This window comes from Typopeltis vanoorti, chromosome 11 (genome assembly GCF_054136105.1).
Source record: "Typopeltis vanoorti isolate ZY-2024b chromosome 11, IOZ_Tvanoo_1.0, whole genome shotgun sequence".
Taxonomy (NCBI): Eukaryota; Metazoa; Arthropoda; class Arachnida; order Uropygi; family Thelyphonidae; genus Typopeltis; species Typopeltis vanoorti.
The window spans coordinates 89,162,992-89,187,032 of NC_143559.1; the positions used below are offsets into that span (position 1 = coordinate 89,162,992).

General features: G+C 37.0%; 1 protein-coding gene across 5 annotated transcripts in view; it reads left to right on the plus strand.

Moving 5' to 3' along the window:
• LOC150101835 (uncharacterized) overlaps window positions 1–24,041 on the plus strand; it is a 574,375-nt gene that overhangs the window by 381,271 nt on the left and 169,063 nt on the right. For all 5 annotated transcript variants that reach the window (XM_090400439.1, XM_090400440.1, XM_090400442.1 and 2 more), the window contains one exon: window positions 14,617–14,723. In XM_090400439.1, coding sequence (XP_090256565.1) covers window positions 14,617–14,723 — 107 coding nt within the window. The remainder of the gene's footprint in view (window positions 1–14,616; window positions 14,724–24,041) is intronic.

Genomic DNA, 24,041 nt, shown 5'->3' on the forward strand with positions numbered 1-24,041 from the left:
GATGAGGAACTAGTGGTGAGGATTCAGTGGTGAATGACTGATCTACATCAAAGCTAGAATCTAGTTTTTTATATGGTTAAAGTTCAATTTCAGTCATATTATCCACTAATTAAAAATACTGATAAATGTTAACAGCATTGGTGATGATATAATCATTATTTGAAATAAGGACTCAGTTTGTTAAATTATTGCCTGCAGGAGGGGATTGGTTGGGACCTACAGTCTTAATTTTTGCATTCTATACCAGGTTCTGGTATGATATAAGGAACAGGTGCCTTTTGATGCAATCTGTAGCTTCCGTGGTATGAACAAAAAGATCCAATTTTCCATAATTATTAAATTTGAAATGTGGTTTGTGTTTCTATTCCACATTGAAATTATGGAACAAGAAACACTTATATGGCAAGTTATTATTATCGCACGGAATCCAAAGATTCATTGTGAGAGACCCAAACTGTCGCATAGTATCTATTGTACCTGTCCTTGAACCCATTGAAGGCAAAGCACTCAAAACTGATTCTAGCAACCCATTCCACTCCACCTCTCTCTGAGTGAAAAATTGCGCCCTCACCCTTGCTAATCACACTCTTCTCAATTTCCAGGAATGATCTCTTATTCTGCTCCCTCTGGCCAAGTGTTGAAATATTTTCTCTGCATCAATCCTATAAAACCATTTAAGAACTTAAGTGTTATTATCTAATAAACAATCCGCATATCCTCAATCTCTTCCCATAGGGAGCATTCCACAATCCACTATCCATCTTGATCACCAATCTTGAATCTTCTTCATCATTTCCTCATCCCCATGAAACCTAGATGACCAGACCTGAGCACAGTAATTTAGCACACATTTTCACAGTAATCAAGGCCTTGTTAAGAGGGTGATAGTTTCCTTATCTCAGCTTGTTACCATGTTGCACTCTTCCAGACCATACATCTTATTCCTGACAAAAACCCAGATTGCAGCTACATCTACTACTGTCCATCTCTAATACCCAAACTACACACTTCATGATTTTTTCCACCACAAGGGACCCATGCCTTTGTGAAATCTGACACATTCTGCCAGAGAATGTCTAATTTAGAATCCCCTGCTTTTGACCTTCTCTGGTTGAAGGTTTCCTTGCTTCATTTACCTGTCTCCAAACACTGTAAACACTCAGACCTCTTAACATTCCTTTCTATGAAACTCTACCATCTGCAGTCAAACTATCCAAATAGTGAGGTCATCTTCCCAAATGACCTCAATATCCACAATTCCAGATGGCTTCCTTATTCCAATACCACTGACCAAGCTGGGTGAGAAACAGAAGTCTCTGCTATAAATAATGACCTAAAATTGTACATCTACATACTTGAATATAATTCACTTCACTCTCCAAATACTCTGAATCTCTTTTTGACCAGTTCTTCTTCAAGATACACCATAGAGGTTATCTCTCCTCTCGGCAACTCAGACCACAATCTTGTTCAGGTCTCCTCTCTCACAGAATGCCCCTCCTCCAGCCATTCCTGACTTTGATTTCTTTGGCACTTCAAAAGAACTAACTGGAATGATCTGTGGAATTTCTACTCCTCCTTTCCTTAATCTTATTATTGCCTCCTCATATGACCTTAACATTTGCTGCAAACAGGTTACATCATTCTCACTGGCATGAAGTCCTTCATCTTCCATTCAACCCATAATCCTCACTCACTTTCCAAGCCCTCTTTCAACTGAAAATGTATCAAAGCAATTGAAGAAAGAAATTCAAACCACTGCATGTGGCCTGTACTAGAATTCGCACATGTTGCACTATACCAAGTGTAACATGTGCAAATCAGTCATCAGCAGATTCAAATCTGTTTTATAAATGGCAATAGCAAAAACTTGCCTCCTGTCCAAATGGAAGCTGTGTCTTCTGGTCCCTTGCTAAGATCGTTGGATGCAACTTCTGCTCTCCTACACTTCCACTACTCTCTCTCATCCAGATGATAGATGATAGATTTCCCTTGGTCATCATAGATGACCAAGGGAAATCGCCTCCTATCACACTCCATAGTTTTATGACACAAAGACATCAGAAAACTACTAAATAACTTGGACAATAAAAGTCTTCTAATCCTAATGACATTGCTACAATTGTTTACAAACATTGTGCTTCAAAGTTAACACTCACTCATTCTACATCAGCTCTACAATCTATTATATATATATCTGGTACTTATCCCAATGCATGGAAGCAATCTCATATCCATCCTATTCTGAAAAAAAAAAAAGAAGTCTACCATCAAACTACCAACTAATTGTCATCGCCCCTGTCCTTTCCAAAATAATGGAGAAATTCATCAATAGCCAACTCCTCCACTACTTAGAGGCACACCAATTAATCAGTGACCACCAATATGGATTCTACCACTGAAGATCTACAGCTGACCTCATAGCTTACGTCGCTCACCATTGGACGTATGCCAATGAAAAGTTTGGAGAAATTTGTGCTGTTGCCCTTGACATTTCCAAAACTTTTTGACTGTGTGTGACATTGAGGCCTACTAAACAAATTGCCATTCTTGAGTTTCCCTGCCGCCCTCTGTAATTGAGTAGCCAGCTTTCTTTCTGGTCATTCTCTGTGGGTCGTGGTGGATGGTGCTCTCTCTCTCTCTCTCTCTCTTTTCAAGCTTCACCACCAATGCTGAAGTGCCTCAAGGCTCTGTCCTATCACCTATTCTCTTTCTCTACATGTACTGTCCTTCAGTAGAGTGAGGACAACCTTGTCATGTTCAATGTCACCAAAACACAGTCTTGCCTTTTCTCTTACAAAAGAGATCTCAGCTCACCTATCCCTACCCTCAGTAATACACAAATCATTAGACAAGATCAGATCTCTCTCTCTCTCTGCTTGGACTAATGTTTATCTCCAGTCTCTCCTGACATAAACACATGTCATCAATAGCCTTCTCAGCATCCAAAAAACTAGACATTCTCTTTAATTCAGGAGGCTAATAAAAAATGTATATTATATTCTAAATATATACAAATATAATAATATTTAGAATATAATATAAATTTTTAGAATATAATACAAATGTTTAGAATAGAATAAAAATATAATAACATTTAGAATACTGCTCATGTGTTTGGGATGGTGCACCTAAAACTTTCCTTAAAATCCTTGAAGCTGTCCCGAGGCAAGCAATTAGGCTCATAGATGATTCCTCTCTTACAGATTCACTTCAGCTGCTATCTCACAGATGCAGTGTTTCAGTACTGTGTCTGTTCTGGTACTTCCATGGTCACTGCTCTATTGACAACTATTGCACCTGTCAATACAAGAGCAGCAACTGCCCATCATCCCTTTACTATGCAACTGCAGACGCACTGAACCTGCTTCTCTTCTTCCTCTTTTATTCTGTCCACCTCTGTCATCCTACACATGGCACTGATGATGTGCTTATAGGTCTCTCGACCTCTCCTGTATGGGATAAATATAATTTTTTTAAAAAAAAATGTTCTTCAATAACCAATTAATTCTCTGAGCTACCTTGGCAATCTTAGCAATATGCCCTCTAAACTTCAACTCTCTATCTACTACTATTACTCCCAAATCCCTAGCTTCCTCTACTTCCTGGAGTACAGTTTCCATCAATGTGATATGCAGCTTGTAATCTTTTTATCTGAAAATGCATAACATCGCATTTCTCCACATTAAACTGACACCCGTTTTTTCCAGTACTTGACAGTATATTTAAATCAAGGCTCTCTCCACATTGCCTTGATTAACTATTACTCTACCCAATTTTCCATCATCAGCTAACTAATGAATATTTCCCTTCAAATTACTTCTTATATCATTTATGTACAAATTAAACAGTAGTGATCTAAGCTCTGAGGAAACAGTGGAACAAGGAATGCATGAAGGAGTTGAATAAGTTCTTTAATTTTTTAAGTTTAAAAGTGGTGTTATGCGTTGTACTTGTGTAGTATTCTGTTTTTTTTTTGAATGTCTCTTTAATCTATCGAATAGCTATGGTTTTATTGTAATCTACATAATTTTCTGTATAGTCCTGTGAAGAATTTTGTTTATATTATTTTTGCTATAGCCATTTATTATTATTATTATTATTCCCCAAGACCTCATGGAGTCAAAGACTCATCTGGGAGGTCTTTTTATCACTCACTCACTCACTCACTCACTCACTCACACACACACACACACACACACACACACACACACACACACACACACACACACACACACACACACACACACACACACAGCTCGTCATACTGTGTTTTAAACACATTCAAACTCTTTTCAGACACCACATTCTCAGGCAAGGCATTGCCTGAGAATGTAGTGTCACAACTCTACACGAAAAAAACCTGCCTCTCACTCCCCTACTCACACCCTCTTTATACAGTTTCCAGGGATGACCTCTGGTTCTCCCCTGATCTCCCACTATTCTCTGTAGAACTTCTCCACCATTGATCCTATAACAACCCCTTACCAACTTGTAGGTCTCTATCATATCTCCCCTCTTCCTCCTGTCCACCAGACTCTGCAAATTACATCTTTTCAATCTTTCCTCATACTTGACATTCCAGAGGTCAGAAACTACCTTAGTCAGTCTCCTTTGGACCCTTTCCAACATCTCTTCATCCTTCTGAAAACCAGGTAACCAAATCTGGGCACAATAGTCCATGTGTGGCCTAATCAAAGCCTTATACAACGGAACAAGAATCGCCTTACTTCTACACATCGGTGTCCTCCGCATCATTCTCAGAAGTCTTTGTGTTGTCTTCACAATTTTGGCAATGTGTTCCCTAAATTTCAGATCCTTATGCACTATCACCCAAAGATCTCTTATTTCCTCCACCTCCGACAGTATATCCTCCCCAAGCATAAATTCTCCATCCCATCTTTTTTTTTTCAAATTTTAAAACTTTACATTTTGCAACATTGAACTCACATCCCCATTTCCGTGCCCAATCATTCAATCTATTCAAGTCTTCCTGTAAGGCCACAACATCTTCACTACACTTCATGGTTCGTCCCAACTTTGCATCATCTACAAACAACTGAATATCTCCATCCAAATCTTCACCTATATCATTAATATACAAGTTAAACAGCAATGGACCTAAAACAGATCCCTGAGGCACTCCACTAGTGACTTTCCTTTTTCTGGATATCGCTCCCCCATACACAATTTGTTGATACCTATCAGATAGCCAGTCTCCAATCCAATGCACCAATCTAATATCCAACCCCATTTGCTCTAGTTTGACTATCAACCTATCATGAGGTACTCTATCAAAAGCCTTTGCAAAATCCAAGTATATTACTGCATATCCTTTTCCTCTGTCCAAGGAAGCAGTCACTTTATTGTAATAAGTAAGTAGATTTCTAAAACATTACCTCCCTTTAGCAAATCCATGCTGTCCATCAAAGATAATACCATTGTTATCAACCCAACTCTGGATCCTAGTTCTCACAAGCTTCTTCAACAACTTAACCAACACCTGACACACAGATAGGCCTATAGTTTGATGCTTGAGTTCGATCACCTCCTTTATGAAGTGGCACAATCTTGCCCTCCTTCCACTCCTTAGGAACTTGACCGAGTGCAAGACTCATATTAAAAAAACATGTCAAGGCAGGTGTCAACTCCCTGGCACATTCTTTCAGAATGCGTGGTGATATATTATCAAGTCCCACAGCCTTATTAACATCTACTTTACTAAACTCCCCATACACCTCTTGCTCACCTACAGTCAGTCTCTCCTTCCCATCATCATCATCAACTGCTCTCAATCCCTCCATGAAGTCGCATTCACAAGATTGAAAGATCTTTATGAACTGCTCATTAAGTATCTCCACCACACATTCTGCAACAGCTGTCTTTATACCATTTTCTCCAATCAGTGTCATCTTTCCATAATTATTCTTTCTTTTGCTGGCTACATATCAAAAGAACTCCTTAGGATTTTTTCTGGCTTCATTAGCCAACTGCTGTTCATACCTCTCTTTAGCTACCCTTGCCAACCAAGTCACTCTCCTTGCTTGGTCTTTGTAGACCTCATGGAATTGATTCTTTCAACTTCTCTTATGCTGCCTCCATAATGCCCATTTTCTCTGTATCGCATGCTTAATCTCTTTATTCATCCATCTCACACCCACCTTATTTAACCTTCTCACCCTTGGAATACATTTCGACATTGCATCTACTAAACAGTTTTTGAAAATCCCCCAAACTGCATTGATCTCTTTTCCAGATAACTTCTCAGTCCATGCTACACCCGCAAGCTGTCTCCTGCGCTCTTCATAATCACCACCCTTGTAGTTCAACATATACCCTTTTCTCACAGAGGTCCTCGTACTGCTCGCATCCACCCAAGTAATGACCTCATGGTCACTCTCACCAATTGGTGGATGATTTGACACCTCATTTATAATTACATCCTCTGATGAGATGACCAAATTCAAGACCCTCAATCTTCGTGTGCCCTCTGTTACATACTGTCTGAGGTAGTTATCCCTCAAAAACTCAAGAAACTCATTTTCTTTACTTCCAGTTGCTATCTCATCATTCCAGTCTATATATTGCCATAATTAAAATCACCCATAATGATCACCCTTTTCTTATTTATTGACTAATTTGATTGTACATTTCATTATCACCACCATCCACATTACCTGGTCTATAACAACATCCCGCCAAATATTTGATTTCATTCACCTCTATCTCACACCATATTGTCTCAAAACCACTGGCACTATTTCCCTCTTGCATCTCTACTTTATATGGACATAACTCTTTCTCTATCATAAATAGCACTCCCCCTCCCTTTTTACCCCTTCTGTCCTCACGAAACATTATTCCTGTTAGGATGCCATCTTCTTCCAACCATGTCTCACTTATTCCGACAATCTTTGGGTGAACAGATGCAATTAACACAACCATTTCATCTGCCTTGTTTCTTATACTTCTAGCATTTGTATACAAACACAACAACTCATTTCTGGATCTACAAATAGTTCCATTGATACCACTCACTCGATGTGATCTCTCCATGCTTGACTGGGGTCATTTCCCTTTCTGCTTCTTCATTTTAAAACCCTTTTCAATTCCTACTGTTTCCTCTTGATCCCTGGTCATCCCATTCCTTTCTTGCCTACACATGCTCACCTCCTCTTGGAGCATCCACCTTTCTCATGCTGTGTACCCATGTCCAACGTTTTACAACTTATTACAACGTGTTACAACTTTTTATAAAAGTATTGTTGATATTTTGTAATTCATGCTTATGAGCTTGCTTATCAGCTAATAACTGATAAAATTTAGCTGGAACCAATGACCTGAGAGGTGAGAAGTATTGTATGAGAGAGAATGTGAGAGAATTGTTGGAAGAAGCAAAGAAGAACAGTGAGAGGATGAAGCTGGTATGTCTGCTGCCATGCTATGATTAGAGACAAACTGAGAAGGAGAGCAATGATAGTTAATGAATCAAAACACAGGTTGTGCAGAAGGAATGATGTAGAGTTTGTGGACCTATGGCCTGAATTTGGACAGAAAGATTTTTACAATGCTGGTGGACTGCACTTATATGGATTCAGAGTTAGGTGCTTGGAGAGAGAGAGAGAGAGAGAGAGAATTTTGTTCATTGAGAGTGTGGAAGTGCTAAGTTAGGAAAACTAAGCAATTAGGGCAAATGCAGACAAGTGTATATGAAGATACTCATGAAGCAAATGAGTGTGTGAATGAACAAAAACTGCAGACTCTAGTCTTTCAGGCAACAATATCGAATGAGTAGTCAATTCAGGATGTAAAAGTGGTTGGGGGCCTAAGGGGATGCTAGAAATATTAGGAATAAGATGGAAAAGTTTTTGGCATTGGTTAGTGCAACCTTGCCAAAAGTTATAGGCATTGGTGAGGCTTTGCTAACAGCAGGTGACATAATTACAGGGACAGAATATGATGGATTTAGTATTTTCAGTGAGGATAGAGTAGACAGGACAAGGGTGGGATACTGCTGATGATAGCAGATGAATTGCAGCCAACATGATTAGGAGTCAGTCAGACATGGGGCATTTCTTTTGAGTCAATGTGTTGTGATATTGAGGCCAGTAGGGCAAAATATAAAATTGGTTGCTGATATAGGCCAGGGATGATGTGGAAGACATGCATCAGCCAATTAGCACAATAAGTAAAAGTCGAGTAATTAATATAGGGGGACTTCAACTTCGGTGACATAGATTGAAAGGAGGAAAGATCACATGGCAGGAAATGGAATTTATACTCTTCCCTCACATTGAGAGAGTGTTGGATCTTGTTACAGGATCAGAAGACCTGTCCATAATTAAGGTGACTCATGGGGAAAGCCGCCATGTGGTCTTGACTTGGGAGCAGTGGCGTAGCTAGAGCTTTTGCTGCCTGGAACATTCCCTGAGTTTGCCACCCCTCTCAATGCACACCAAAAATACTACAAAAGTCAAAACAATGTATAGGGAAATGAATTAAAGCATTATGTTTATTTTTGAAGTAAAACATTAATTTCAACATTCTAAAATGTTATTTTTCTTGCTTTTCTGTTAGCAAAATCATCGCTCACATTGACGAAGTCTATTTCATGGTAATGTAGGTAATTCTTAATCAATTTTCATTTAGAAAAACTCATCTCACAACTTGCAACACTTACAGCAATTCTGAGGAAAATTCACAATATTTGGAACTGAGTTCTCAAGACTGTATTTTAGAATAAACTGCAAAAGTTCAAAGTGCCACCCGGAGCGGGCGTCCCCTTCGCCCTCCCCTAGATATGCCACTGCTTGGGAGTAGCAAAACATTGTGATTATGATACACTTAGGACATAGCTTGAAACAGCACCATGGCATAAAGTTTTGCAAGGGAAGGATGTTCACAGTGCATGGAGATTAGTCAAGAGGTATCTGGAGGAAGCAATATCACACTGTATATTGGGAGGGTAAATCAGGTAGTAGTTAGATGGATGAGTAGTATCGTGAAACATGATCTGCAAAAAAAGAAATATTGTTGAGAAACATTGTTGGTTGTACATAAGGAGAAAGGTCTAGATAATGCATGAACAGTGCAAGGATCAGGCAAGAAAGGTGACCAACATTAAGTAAGATAAAATCATATTAAGAAGAAATTAGCCAAACATGTGAAAGGAAATAACAGAGTTTTATCGTTATGTGGCAAGTGGAAGGAATAATGATTATGGAAGGATAACTTTAATGAGTGTAGATGATATAGAGGAAACAGAGGCAAATGAAACTGTTGAGCTGCTGAGGGCTCATTTTACTAGGTGCTGATTTGAGAACAGAAGTGGATAAATTGGAAGTACTCAGGACATTGTAGAATCTGAATGCAAATACAGATGTGGGATTGGATATCACCTCACATTTTAAGAGAATGTGCAGAGACGTTGCCTTTCACTAGGCTGTTTAATGCAAGTCTCAGCTCTGGCAAAGTCCCAAGAGAGTGGAAGGAGGGCTAAATGATGCCTTTGCATAAAGGAGGATCTTAGTATCCTATAATGCAAAGCACATATCCTTACAGGCATACATAATGCTATGCATTATGAGAAGGGTCACTACCCAGAACGGTTTCGACTTTTACTGAGGCCTCATCAGTGGGAGCCATACGCAGCAGTGATTCCAAGGTTGAAGTAATCCAGAAGTTATATTTCCATATGCAAGTAATCAAAAGGTGTCGCACCTTATTACTAAAATACTCTGGATTAGAGATAGATGTTGAAAGTTTTTTCACTTGGATATACTATAATTAAATTAAGCCATCTCTTTGTGCAGCCAACAAGTTTGTTTAGATCTCCTCCACTGAATATTTGTTCATTGTCATTGATAGTTTGAAGATGTCTTTCAAGGTCATCCCAGAATTCATCCTTTGTCTGTTGTGGGCATGTAACTCGTAAACTGTAGGTTCCTATATTGATCTTAACAGAGATCATTCAGTCAGAGTCCTCACTACTTCAGTGATGCAATTATGTAGCCTGGCCTCTGCTTACAGTTACTACAACACCATTTATTACTATTATTCAGGCCTCCATTGAGTCAAAAGATTCATTGTGGGTGGTTCTTCCTAGGAAACACAAAGTCTATTACACCACTCATTGACCCTTCTTGCTCTCACCACTCTATCAGACAATGCATTCCACGGTTCCACCACCCTCCATGCATAGAAACCGCTCCTCACCCTCTTGCTCACAGCTTCCTTTTGTAACTTCCAGGGATGGACCCTTGTTATTGCTCCTTCAAACTGTTCCACCAAGCAAAAGAACTCCCCAGTGTCAACCGTGTAACTATCTTTCAACAGTTTGAAAGTCTCGATCATATCGTCTCTCCTTCTATCTACCGGACTTTGTGGGCAGGTGCATTGTCCTGATGAAAGATGATTTTTTTCCCTTTCAAGATAATTAGTAAACCAAATGCCTTTAGCATCCAAAACACCGATGCTATGACCTTTCCTGCTGATGGAACCGACTTTGTCTTCTTGGATACTGAACAACTGGCTTCTGTCCACTGTTTTGACTGCAGTTTGGATTCTAATGTGTAATGGTGAATCCAAGTCTCATCCATAATAATAAATCGACACACAAAATCAGTTTTATTCTTGTTAAAATGCTCCAAGCACTGTTCAGAGATTTTCATGCGAATGCATTGTTGATCTGCTGTGAGCAAACGTGGCACCTATCTTGCGCAAAGCTTTTTCATTTGCAATTCTTCATGCAAAATATATCTTACACGTTCTTTTGAAATGCATGTAGCCTCTGCAATTTCACGCACTTTGACTCGCCAGTCATCCAATACCATATTGTGCACTTAATCAATGATTTCTGGTGTTGTTACACTTTTTGGATGTCCTTCACGTGGATCATCTTCAAGGCTGATACGGCCACGTTTAAACTCGGCAGCGCATTTCTTAATTGTCAAAAATAAAGGAGAAGAGTGCCCATAAAGATTTCTGAACTTCAAATGAATTTCTTTTGGCATTAAATCTTCTTTTAAAAAAGAATTTTATAACTGCACGATACTCAATTTTATCCATTTCAAGGGATACAGATAATAATACTTTTGCTTCAGACAGCTGTATAAAACAAACTACTTGATAGAATGACTTGCAATTTCACATGGATGCTTATGGACAGATGTACCAACTTAGAAAAAAAAAATCTTGCTGATAGTGTTGTCATCTATGTTCAAGACTGAGAATGTTTCAGACCACCCTTGTATATTGCACTGCATCATTTACACTCGTTTGATGTACATTGATAAAGTTCCTATTCAATAATTCCACTATGTCCTTTGCAACTGTTATTCTGCTGTCATGACTATCTACCAGTGTCAGCCTGCCATAATTATTCTTTCTCTTGCTTGCTATATAGCAGAATAATTCCCTTCAGTTAAGCTTGGCCTCAACAGTCAATCTCCTCTCATACTACATCTTTTTTTTCTTTACTGTGCTTGTCACCTTTCTGGCCTGCACTTCATACTGTATTATACAGACAGCTGTATAAAAAAAACTGCTTGATAGAATGACTTGCAATTTCACATGGATGCTTATGACAGATGTACCAACTTAGAAAAAAAAAATCTTGCTGATAGTGTTATCATCTATGTTTCAGACCACCCTTGTATATTGCACTGCATCATTTGCACTTGTATGATGTACATTGATAAAATGCCTATTCAATAATTCCACTATGTCCTTTGCAACTGTTATTCTGCTATCATGACTATCCATCAGTGCCAGCTTGCCATAATTATTCTTTCTCTTGCTTGCTATATAGCAGAATAATTCCCTTCAGTTAAGCTTGGCCTCACCAGCCAATCCCCTCTCATACTGCATCTTTTCTTTCTTTGCTGTGCTTGTCACCTTTCTGGCCTGCACTTCATACTCTTCATGGATCTGATCACCACCAACTGTCTTTTACCTCCTCCTCCATAACATTTTCTTTTCCAGCCCAGCTTGCTTGATTTCATTGTTCATTCATAATAATGCATGCAAAAACTTAATTCTAATATCGCACCCAAAAGTGGAGCATAATAGTTTTATTCCATCAGATCCTGGACAAGGTATAGTCAGCTGGACCTGAATCACCATAATTGTGGTGGCAGATGTATTTTTTGTGTTCTCCAAGTGGATATTTGCAGATCTCTCAATTTGTCTATAATATGACATGTTTTAAAAACAAGGAACTTTGTAAATATGTGGATAAGGGTTGCCAGTTTCAAATGAGGTTTGAAAGCAGTGCAGACATTATAAATTCTTTAAAGTTCTAGCTATTTTTTCTGAGGTGGCCTGGATTTAGGGAATACTTAGTATTATAACATGTATGTTGAGAGGAATGTGATGTGATGAGAGAAACAACTTTTTAAAATATTTTTGGCATTTTATCCATTGAACATCAAGGTATGACAAATGAAAGAGATATGGCTATGAAGGAAGCCCAGTTATAACGGGCCATGATGAAAAGAATTTTAATATAGCAAAAAGGGGATGAGAAACTTTGTGTATGTATCTGTCCATGTTAATATGTTTTCTGTATATTGAGAAAGAGGTGCCACTGGAAAGATGCATGATTAAATTGTCCAGAAAAGGCAGCTTATTGTTATTTGCTTTTTCTAGAGTTAACTGAATTCCGGACTGCTGACCGGTTAGGTGGAGAAAGAAAGAGTCCAATGTGTCTGAACCATGTGGCCAAATAGAGATCACATCATCAGTGTATAGAAAGTTTTTTTGCATTATACACATCTGAAAGAGGGTCTGCTTTGCATTATGGGATATATACTAAAGCAAGTGATATGAAGTCATTAGCCTCTATATACAAGTAGCTCAAATGTCAATATATTTCACTTGCAAAACATTGTCTTGCTTCCTTGAGGAAAGAATTAAAACCAATTATAAAATTTCTTGGTATCTTTAACATAAAAATCATCAGTGTATCTTAGCCAGACACTGCCAGTTTGATACTGCCATTCTAAAACCTTCTATCTGGCTAACATACATTGATGTTGTGTTCTCCATTTGGCCACATTAGACATCTTTCCTTCTTCATCTCAACAGGCAGCACCCAGAATCCAGTTCACTATAGAACAAGAAAATAACAATAGCCTGCCTTTTCTGGAAAATTTAATCACACAACTGCCCATTGTCATTTTTTCTTTCTCAGTTTACAGAAAAAACCTGCCCATGTGGGTAGATACATACATACACACATACACAAACTTTCTCATCACCCCACCCCATGAATATGGTATTATTAAAACCCTTGCCAACAGAGCCTCCAATCCCATCTCTATTCTCGCCAGGCTTCCCTCACAGCTGAACTCTCCTTTCCTGGCAGCCTTTACTGCTCTCTTAAAGATTCACTCCCTCTCCCTGTTCCAGATGTTTACAAGGTTTTTTATTCTTGCAATTTGGCAGATTTTCCAGTTTGTCCATAATATGACAACATCTGTCATGGAGAACACAAGAAATACATCTTCCACTACCATAGGTTAGTTAGGTTGACCTATGGTACAAGGCATTGTACAGGATCAATGAAAGAAAACTACAATACTTCACTGCTTCACTGTGACTTTTTTTAGAATCAGCAGCAGATTTTTTTCCAAATCTAATATAAACAAACAAGATTTGAGAAACATTAATTCATAGTTCTGTCCAACAGCCAATAGACAGCCCTCATGAGACTTCTGGTTTCTAGTCTAACTACTTCCACATATTGTTTTGTGTGTTTTGTATGTATCATTACAATTTTTATATTGTATCCCTGAAGATTCTCTGTGACAGAGATAAAATATTGAAACGATTAAGCCTGTGTTTATTTAATCTGTGCTGTATTCATTTCATTAAATCTAATTATGAGCTGAAATCAGCAACAGTCCCTGATGATAATATTTCTTAAGCTCTTCCAGTGGCATTCAAAAATATCTGAACATTCAGTGTGATGATCTTTGGACTCTTTGGAGGTGTCACATAATAATAATAATAATAAATTCAAAAATATATCATTTTAAATGACTTTACGAGAGAGAGAGAGATCTCTCTATATATCTATTTAGTAATTCATCATAATATTTTGTATCTGCCCGTTACATAAATCAAACTAATCTAATTTTTAATAGAAAATCTTTTATAAAATCAGATTTTTTTTTCTCTCGTCTTTTTCCTATTTTTTATTATTTTAGCCAATCTTCTGTGTTTTACTTTTGATGGAATGTGTGCTGGAAAAAAAAAAAAAAAACGTGGTGACGAATTGTTTTCTATAAAGATATTTATTTCATGTCATTAATTATTAAATAAAATATTCAGTGGCTAGTTTACATTGCTATGATGTATTGTCAAAAATGTTTGAAGCTTTTCTAAAATGTAGGCTTCAGATGTTTTTGACAGAGCATCAGCATCCAAAGAAGCATTCCTGTCATAATTATTTAAAGTGTCATTACAAATTAATTCAACACCATTAATTGATGATTTAAAATCTGTGAACAAATTTCAGTTTTATAATATAATCTTTTATAGGAAATCCTTTTATTAAAATAATCATCTTGAATCTCCCTTTCTTTCTCTCTCTCTCTCTCGTCACTAACGTAGAATGATTTTCAAGAAATAAGCCAGATGGGAAAGCAGGCTATTATGCATGCATCTCAGTTGGATTTGCAAGCACAGCATTCCTTTGAAGACATGAAATCTGTAGACAGGTAAAAAAATAATGTTCATTTATCTGCTACAATACTACATTTCTGTTTTTTTTTAAGAACTGTTTGTGTAATTTACATCTAAAATTTATTTTGATGTAAATTTAAATAATTACATGTATATTTAAATTTCTTAAATTAAAAATATTCATATCTTCTTATGTTTTTTTTCTTTCAAAGAAGCCTTACTGGATACACACACACACACACACACACACACACACACACACACACACACACACACACACACACACACACACAAAAAGTATTATTATACAAATCTATCTATACAGCTTATCGAGGCTTACTTAGTTTATGGCCCTTTAGGAGAATTTGAATCAACTGGTACTATGGCAGATAACTGTGGTTGTCAGTTAAGTGTAGCTAAATACAAGTTGCTACAATTTGGAATTTATGCATGGAAGACTATAAGAGTTAAGAGTAAAATCTTGGAATTATAGAAGATGGGATGTTGTAGTTCCAACAGCTATTTGGATTATTATTATTATTACAGGCAACTCCAAGGAGTCCTTAGACTCATTGAGGGAGGCCATAAACATCATGTCAAGAACTATCCAACATTTGCACAGTATCTATCATACTTTGCTTTGAATTCATTCACAGTCATGGTACCCACAACATACTTGGGAAACCTATTCCACTCATTCACTTCTCTCCAAGCAAAAAACATAGTTCTTATACCCTTGCTAACTGTACACCCTTACTTATGTACCCTTTCCATGGATGGCTCCTAGTTCCCCCACTGACACAACTCTTTTGAAAAATTTCCTCTGGATTAATCTTGTAAAATCCCCTCAGTAATTTGTATGTCTCAATTATATCGCTTCTTTTCCACCTCAACCAGTTTCTGTACCTATAAATCTTCAACCTGTTTTCATAAGGTTCATTCCATAGACCTGCTACTATCTTGGTTACTCACCTCTGGATCCTCTCCACCTCTTCCCCATCACCAAGAAACCCTGGCACTCAGATCTGCATGCAGTAGTCAAGATGGAGTCTTATCAAGGCTCGATAAAGAGGAACAATAACCTGCTTGTCTCTGCTTTTCAAAGTATTCTTCAGTAACTAAGTGATCTGATGATCTGATGAGCTGCTTTAGCCACTTTTGCTATGTGTGCCCCTCCCCCTAAACTTTAACTCCCTTTCCAACGACTAATACACCCAAGTCTCTGGCTTTGTCAGTTTCCTGGAGTGTAGTTCCACCAATGTGGTATACAACTGGTAAAAATAAATTAAATAAATAAATAAATTCCATGTGATGATACAGAGTTCCCCCTTTATACAGGAGTTCACAGTACCATCTAGTCCCCCCAAATTCTATTCGGGCTCCGGAACAACCAGCATAGGCTGACGAATCAGACCTATGGCTGGGTCAGTATTCCTGCCTGTAATCCATGTGTATCCTCAGACTGGTTTGCCTGCTTGCGGGATGAAAAACACCAGATAAACTGGTGGAAAAAATCCTGCTGTCCACGCCCAAGTTTAAGCTATATATATGTAGCTTAAACTTCAGTTATAAGTTATCATTTAGAATTGAAGGAGAAAGATGGTTTGATGTAAAAGCAGGTAACTACAAAGATGCTTGCTATCTTCACTTTTATGAAGGGAAGCATCATTAAAGTGATATCAAAACCTTTGTAATTCAACACAGCTCTTTGCTTTGTGCAGATGATGCTATTTTCCTAAATAAACCTGTTACAAGTCTTCAAGATTCTTTATCTTAATTGAATAACAAATATGGCATGAAAATCAGCAATTTCACAAATATGAAAATAAGTAGGAACATGGAAGATATCAATTGTATTCTCAGTGAAGAACTTCTAGAAGTAGAAGAAAAAATTCAGATATTCAGGCAAAATTTTTAGTGAAAGATGGTGAATCAAATTTGGCTTTGGACTAAAAATAAAGCAGTTAATCAAAGACACCAGAGACCACAGATATAAGAGTCTAGAAAAAAAAAAAAGGGAGAGGGGGGGTGAATAGATGATATCAGTAACAGGGTTATATTAAAAATGAAGATGTGAGAAAGGAACGTCTGAATTTTTGCATTCAAGAATATGAGCTCTGCTCCTCATACATTCTTGATATGATTGAGACATATAACCTAGTCAGGGATTGTTATCAGGTCGACATGGAAGAGATTTTTCATAAAATGGGAGGGGGGGGGGAACAAGAGCCTGTCACTGGAAACTGTATAAGGAGATGTGAGCAGAAGAGTGAGGAGATAGTTCTTTGCATGGAAAGTGGTTGAATCATTGAATCAGTTTAAGGCAGAGTTAATGATATTCATTGGAAGACTAAAGTAAAAATATATAAATTGATAAATTCATCCAGTTGTTACCTATTGATGTGAAATGAAACCTGGATATTTACGACAAGAGTAGAATTTAATTTCAGCTTTTTAAACGAAAATCTTTAGAGAAATATTTGGACAAGTGATTGATAATGACTTCTGGATAAATGCAACTGTGAGTTATATTAACTTTATAAAGAATCCACAATATCCACTGTAATCAAGTTCATAAAGTTGCAGTGGGCAGACATGTTTTTTTTATGGAAAATGACAGTATTCTTATGAAAATGGATAGACACCATTAGTCAAGATGTCAACAACATCATACGTTACGGAACATTACAAAAATGGTGGCAGTGGCAGCAAGAAGTATATGCCAGCAGCGCAGAAGTTCTCAACTCGGAGATCAAGTCTTTCCCTGGGCTTCTCGCAGTGGACAAGATGCAACAATTGTTTCATGCATGCATCCAAAAACGTTAAAGAATTATGGAGTGTTAGATGAAATGATAAAAAGAAATGTATTATAGTATGTTAGAAATGTGATGAAAAGATTGGACATTCCAAAAATGTGAATGGTGTTACTGGGAATAATCAGGAAATGGATGGGAGTGCTTGCGACAGTAATAATAGCAGTGATGTGGAAGAGCTTAGGCAAGAGTTAATGAAAATGAAGAGTCAGATTAAATGTATGAATTAGGAAATTGAACATTTAAAGAAGAGCATAACTAATGTAAATGACAAGGAAGTTAATAAGAAGCTAATATCTAAGGATGATAGAGTTGCTTTATATGATGACCCAATCATTAAAAGTGTGGTAAAAGATAAAGTGCACAAGAGATATTTTTCAGGTGGTACAATAAAACAAATATCATATACTTTGCATAGAAGGAAGGAACGGGCATCAGAATTGGTGGTAGTGGTGAGCACAAATGACTTGAATAGTGAGACAAAGAACATGGAAAGGGATTTGAAGAGGTTGTTGCAAGAAGCAAAGAATAATAGTGTCATTGGGAAAGTAGTTAGTTTGTTGCTCAGATATGACAATAGTGAACTGAGGAGAGCAATAATGCTGAATTGTGTCAGGTGGAGAGTATTCAGTTTGTGAATGTATGGAATGAATTCAAAGGGAAGTTAGAATGGTTTGAAGCTGATGGAATGCATTGGAATGGGTTTGATGTTGGTCATTTGGAGCAATTGTTGTTTAATAAAAGTGCACAGGATCTATATGAATTAGTACCATTAAGAGTCAGAGAGAGGTTGAGAAGTAGGTTGTGGAAGGACAGGATGAGGATGGATAAAAAAGTGAGGAAGTGATTATAACAGAGAAAAGTGATGCAGTGCAAAATGGTGGGGGGGATCATAAGAATATAAATAAATCAGGATCAGGGAAATGGGATAGTTAGAACGAAGAGAGAAGTGCACTGTAGCAGAGAGTAAAGAGCGATTGTGTTGATGGGATGGCTTCAAAGAGTGGAGAATTGTTGTGCTTGTATAGTAATGTATAGAGTATCAGAAATAAAGGGGCTGAGTTTGTAGCATTGATTGAATCAGTATGTCCAAAGATAATTGGCATAAGTGAAACTTGGTTGACTGAGGATGATATACTGCCAGGACTTGAAATGGTAGGATATAGAATTTTCTGAAAGGATAGGAAGATACAGATAGGAGGAGAAATATTGTTCATGGTAGCAGAAGTGGAAAATAGTAGTACATGTGAAGATTTTTGAAGCTGTTTGGTATGAAGTTGAGATCAATAAAATAGTATATCTAATATGATGCTATTATAGGCCAGGGAATGTGGAAAGTCTTCATTGTGAAATGTTTAGATAAATTCGTTGGGAAAGTAAAAGGAAGTTGATCCTAATGCTAAATTTTAATTATAGGAATGTGGATTGGAAAGGAGAGATAGTGTATAGTAACAAGGAGAATGAATTTGTTGAGTTTCTTCAGGATAACTATATAAGGCACCATGTGATGGAAGCAACAGAAATTGGTGTTAGATTTAGTGATATCCTCACAGGATGATGTGGTTGTGAATGAGGGATCAACACTGCCACCTGTTGGTGAAAGTGATCATGAAGTATTGATTTGGAAGGTAGTCAAACAGGAAAACGTTATCAAGAAGGTGATTATCAGAAGCTCTGCTGTAGTCAACTAGCATCAATACATTGGATTGATGAATTGTGTAGAAAGGATGTTGACAGTGCATTGGAAATGATAAGGCAGTATCTAACATAGCATGCATAACTGCATACGAAGAGCTAAGCAAATAAATAGAGTAGGAGGGAAATGGATGAATGGTGAAATCAAGCAAGCAATGCTACAAAAGAAGTTGTTATGGAGGAAGTACAAGATAGCATACAGGGAACAGTGCAGGTCAGAAAAGTGACAAGCATGGTTAAAAAAGAAAAAGTAGGATATGAGAGGAGCTTGGCCAGTCAGATCAAAGCTAATCCAAGAGAATTTTTCTGCTATGTCACAAGCAAGAAGGGAAAAATAATTATGACAGGTTGATGCTGGTGGATAGTTATGATAGCACAGTAAACATAGCAAATGATATAGTGGAATTATTTAACGAATGCTTCGTCAATGTATATCATAGTGGTGGAATGATGTTGTGCAGCATGTAAAAGGGAGGCAAGAATTAGGAGAATTAAAGGTGAAAGAATCAGAGGTTCTTTCACCTTTAATTAATACAAAATAAATACTTAAGTATAAAGAGCTAATAAGCTTCATTTCGGCAATGAAAACATTACTTAAATTATTAAATTGCAACTTAAATTGCAACGAGTTGCCCGGTATTGTACTACGTACTAGGATCACTTGCATTGGCTAACGCTAGTGTCGCCGATACTTTATAGTTTACTATATTCGGCAAGAAACTCTCTGATTCCGATCTTTGAGTTTCTTATTCGGTTTTAAAACTATGCGGGATTTAATATCCCCTTAATTTAAGTAAACAAAATAAATAATTTAATAAAATAAATACAGAATAAATACAAATGTTATATTCAGGGAATGACAATCAAGGAAAACAAGGAGTAGCCATAGTATTCAACACTAAATACGAGGCTAATTTTCTTGAATGGCAGGCAGTCTCAGTAGAGTGATGTGGGCAAATATGAGAATGGGGAACTGGACAATGAGACCTATCCATGGTCCCTTAGAAGGTTCTACTAAGGTAGAAGTGGAGGAATTTTTTGAGGCTTTAGAGAAAACATCTGACACAATGAAAAAGGAAAAGTTGGTCCTTGTTGGGAATCTAAATAGCAGAGTAGGAAATGATTGTCAGACATACAAAAATATTTTGGAAAAATTTGGAGAAAAGAGCAAAGCTAATAATAATGTCAAATACTTGGATTTCTGCTTAGAACATGGACTGGTTATTACTAACACAATGTTCCAACATAAAAATGTGCACAAATTCACATGGAGAGAAGAGGCAATGAATAAGAAAAGTCTCATTGACTATGTTATTGTTGATAGTGATGTTTCCTCATGGTGCAGGACACCAGAGTGTTCAGAGGATTGAAATTGGAAGTGATCACCATTTAGTCTTGAGCAGAATAAAATTTAATTTCATATTGAATAGAAGAACATGTAAGAAAGTTTTAAAACAAATAAAAGTTGAGCAGCTTTCAGATGTGAACTGTAGACTAAAATACACAAATATTATTCAAGAAAAAATGAAAGAGTTTCAGAACAGGAACCAAACCTTGGAAATTCAGTGGCAAGCCCTGAAGAAAACTGATTGATTCGGCCAGAGAGATATGTGGTGAAATTGTCTGTAAGGAAAGAAAAATCAGAACTCCATGGCACAAACAGGAAGTTAAAGAGGCAGTGAAAGAAAAGAAGAAAACATATCAAAAGTTCCTAGGAAATAAGTTAGCTTGTGCTCTTAGAGAATACAGAGACAAATGTAAGAAAGCTAAACACTGTGTAAAACTAGCTAAACAAAAGTCTTGGGAGGACTTTGGTAAGAACATAGAAAATAAAAATTCATGAAGGTGGCAAGATATTTTGGAGGTTGTTGAAGAAGCTCAGAAATGGAGGAAAGAGTGCTGTAAAAGGAATTAGAGATGATAAAGGTGACATGAAAACAGGAGAAAAAGATATCCTTGAAGTATATGGAGTAATTACTTCGAAAAATGCTAAATGAAACAAGCAGTGATGACAGCACAGTGGTAAAAAACACTGACCAGGCATGCAGTCAGGAATTCATATCCATATTTGAAGTAAAAAAAGCCATCAAAAGCTGAAATGTGTAAAGGCAGCAGAAGTAGATGATATTTGAACAGAACTGCTTAAATATGGAGGTATAAAAGTTTTACAGTGGCTGCACTGCATAGTTCAGAAGGACGAATTCCAGATGATTGGAGTAGAGCTCTCATAGTAAACTTATATAAAAGGAAAATAAAACTGAATGTGAGCATTACAGAGGTATTTCATTATTGAGTGTTCCTGGTAAGTTATATGCAAGTATAGTTGAAAAACGGTTGGCATGGATTGTGGAAGAGAAGCTTAGTGAAGAACAAGCTGAATTCCGGCCAAATTAGTCCGGATCAGATTTTCAGTTTACGACAGATAGCTGAGAAATCATGGGAATATAACAAAGATCTGTATTTAAGTTTTGTAGATCTGGAAAAGGCATATGACAAGGTGCCAAGAGAGAAGCTATTCAAAATGCAACAGTTATAAGATGTCAATTGGGCATTATATCAAGCAATACTTAGCTTTATTTGAGTTGTAAGTCAGCAGTTAGAATTGAAGGAAGTACAGGATGGTGGTTTAATGTTAAATCTGGTGTCTGACAAGGATGTACATTATCCCCACTGTTATTCATTATCTATATGGATCACATTATGAAGGAAAGTGGTATTAAACAAGATATCAAAATTGGAGATGTTAATGTCAGCTCTTCGCTTTATGTGGATGATGTTATACATCTAAATAAATCCGCTACAAGTCTGCAAGATTCCCTGACTAAAGTGAATAACTGTTGTTATAGATATGGTATGAAGGACAGCATTAAAAAGACAAAGACAATGAAAATAGGCAGAATCATTGAAAATATCAACTGCATTGTGAATGGAGAACCTATAGAACAAGAAAACGTTTCAACTACTTAGGCAAGATTTTTAGTGAAGATGGTAAATTAAATATGGAAATAGACAACAGAATCAATAAAGCTGGTATCATAGGAAGTCAACTGAATAAATTTATATGGAATAAGAGAGAAATTAGTCGGAACACTAAATTAGCTGTGTACAAGACGGTGTTCAAACCAGTTTTAACTTATGGGTCTGAGAGCTGGGTCAGAAGTAAAACACTTGACCAAAGACTAGAGATTGCAGATATGAGAATCCTGAGAATGATTAGAGACGTGAACAGATGGCATCAATGGCAATATCATATTAAAAACGAGGATATTAGGAAAGAACTTGACATTGTCAGCATCCAGGAATGCGTTCGCAGAGGTAATCTCAGGTGGTATAGTCACTTAAACAGCATGGGAGAGGAAAGATTAGCAAAACAAGTATTCTCTGCCAGGTTGATAGGAAATAGACCCATAGTAAGACCAAAATATAGGTGAATTTATACAGTAAAAAGTGCCTTAGAAGATAGAAATATAAGTTCTGATAATGTTGGAGTCTCGACAGGTAATAGACTGATTTGGAGGAAAATTGTAGATAGGAAGTTAGTAATGATGTAATTTTTCATGTTGTACTATCATATCTTGTACACCCTAGAGCAGTGATGGTAAACCTTTTTCATCAAAAAAATGCATCTTTTTTTTTTTTTTTTTAAATATTGACGTTGTTGATGTGCCACTTGCATAGATGCATTATAAATTTAACTACATAATCATAGATGGTGACTTATACATATCATATTAGGCTATTTATTTAAGAGGACATTGATATACAATCTATGAATTCATATTATACAGTTAATTTAATAAACTGAAATTACTGAAATTAGTTTTTTCATCAGAATACCAATATTTTTCAACATCCAAGGTGTGTCACCTGAAACCCTCAAGTGTGTCATAGGTTCGCCATCACTGCTCTAAAGGGTATATATATCAGGAATTTGATGATGATGATAATGATGAGAATCAGTGGTGTGTCAAGTGTTGCTCGGGTTAGATGTTAATAAGGCTGTGGCAATGGATGACATATCACCATGTTTTAAAGAATGTTCAAAAGAGTTATCCATGCCCTTGACCTGGTTTAATGAGAGTCTTGCAATCGGTAGGGTTCCTGAATTGTGTAAAGAAAGCAAAATAATACCTCTCCATTAGCATGGTTCGAGAACAGAAGTTTCCAATTATAGACCAATCTATATATCTGCAGTTGTGATGAAAGTGTTTGAAAAATTGGTTAGAAATAGAATGTAGGATTGGGTTGATGAACATAAGATTCTCTTTGATGGTCAGCATGGGTTTGTGAAGGGCAGGTCTTGTTTAAGCAATCTGCTTACATTTTATGATACGGTGATGAATGCATTAGAGAACGGAGATTCATATACTGTGATTTTCTTGGACTTTGCAAAGGCATGTGATAGGTTACCGCATGACAGAGTGGTAATAAGCTGCAAGAGATGAGATGGATAACAGATTGGTTAGATGGATCAACGACATTCTTTTTGAAAGATACCAGCAATTTGTGTATGATGGGACAGTGTCTCAGAAAAGAAAGGTAACCAGTGGCATGTCTCAGGGTTCTGTTCTTTGACCCCTACTGCTTAACTTGTTTGTTAATGATATTTCATGTGGATCGACTGAGAATCTTCAAATGTTTGCTGATGATGCAAAGTTAGGTAAAAATTATCAGGAGTGCTGATGTTAATTTTCTACTGGAAGATTTGAATAGACTTTTAGCTTGGACAAATGAGTGGGATTGCAGTTTTAATGTTAATAAATGTGAGGTGTTACATTTTGGGATACAGAGATATAAGGCTACATACTGTATTGGTGGAGCTGTACTTCAGGAAGCGGATGAGAT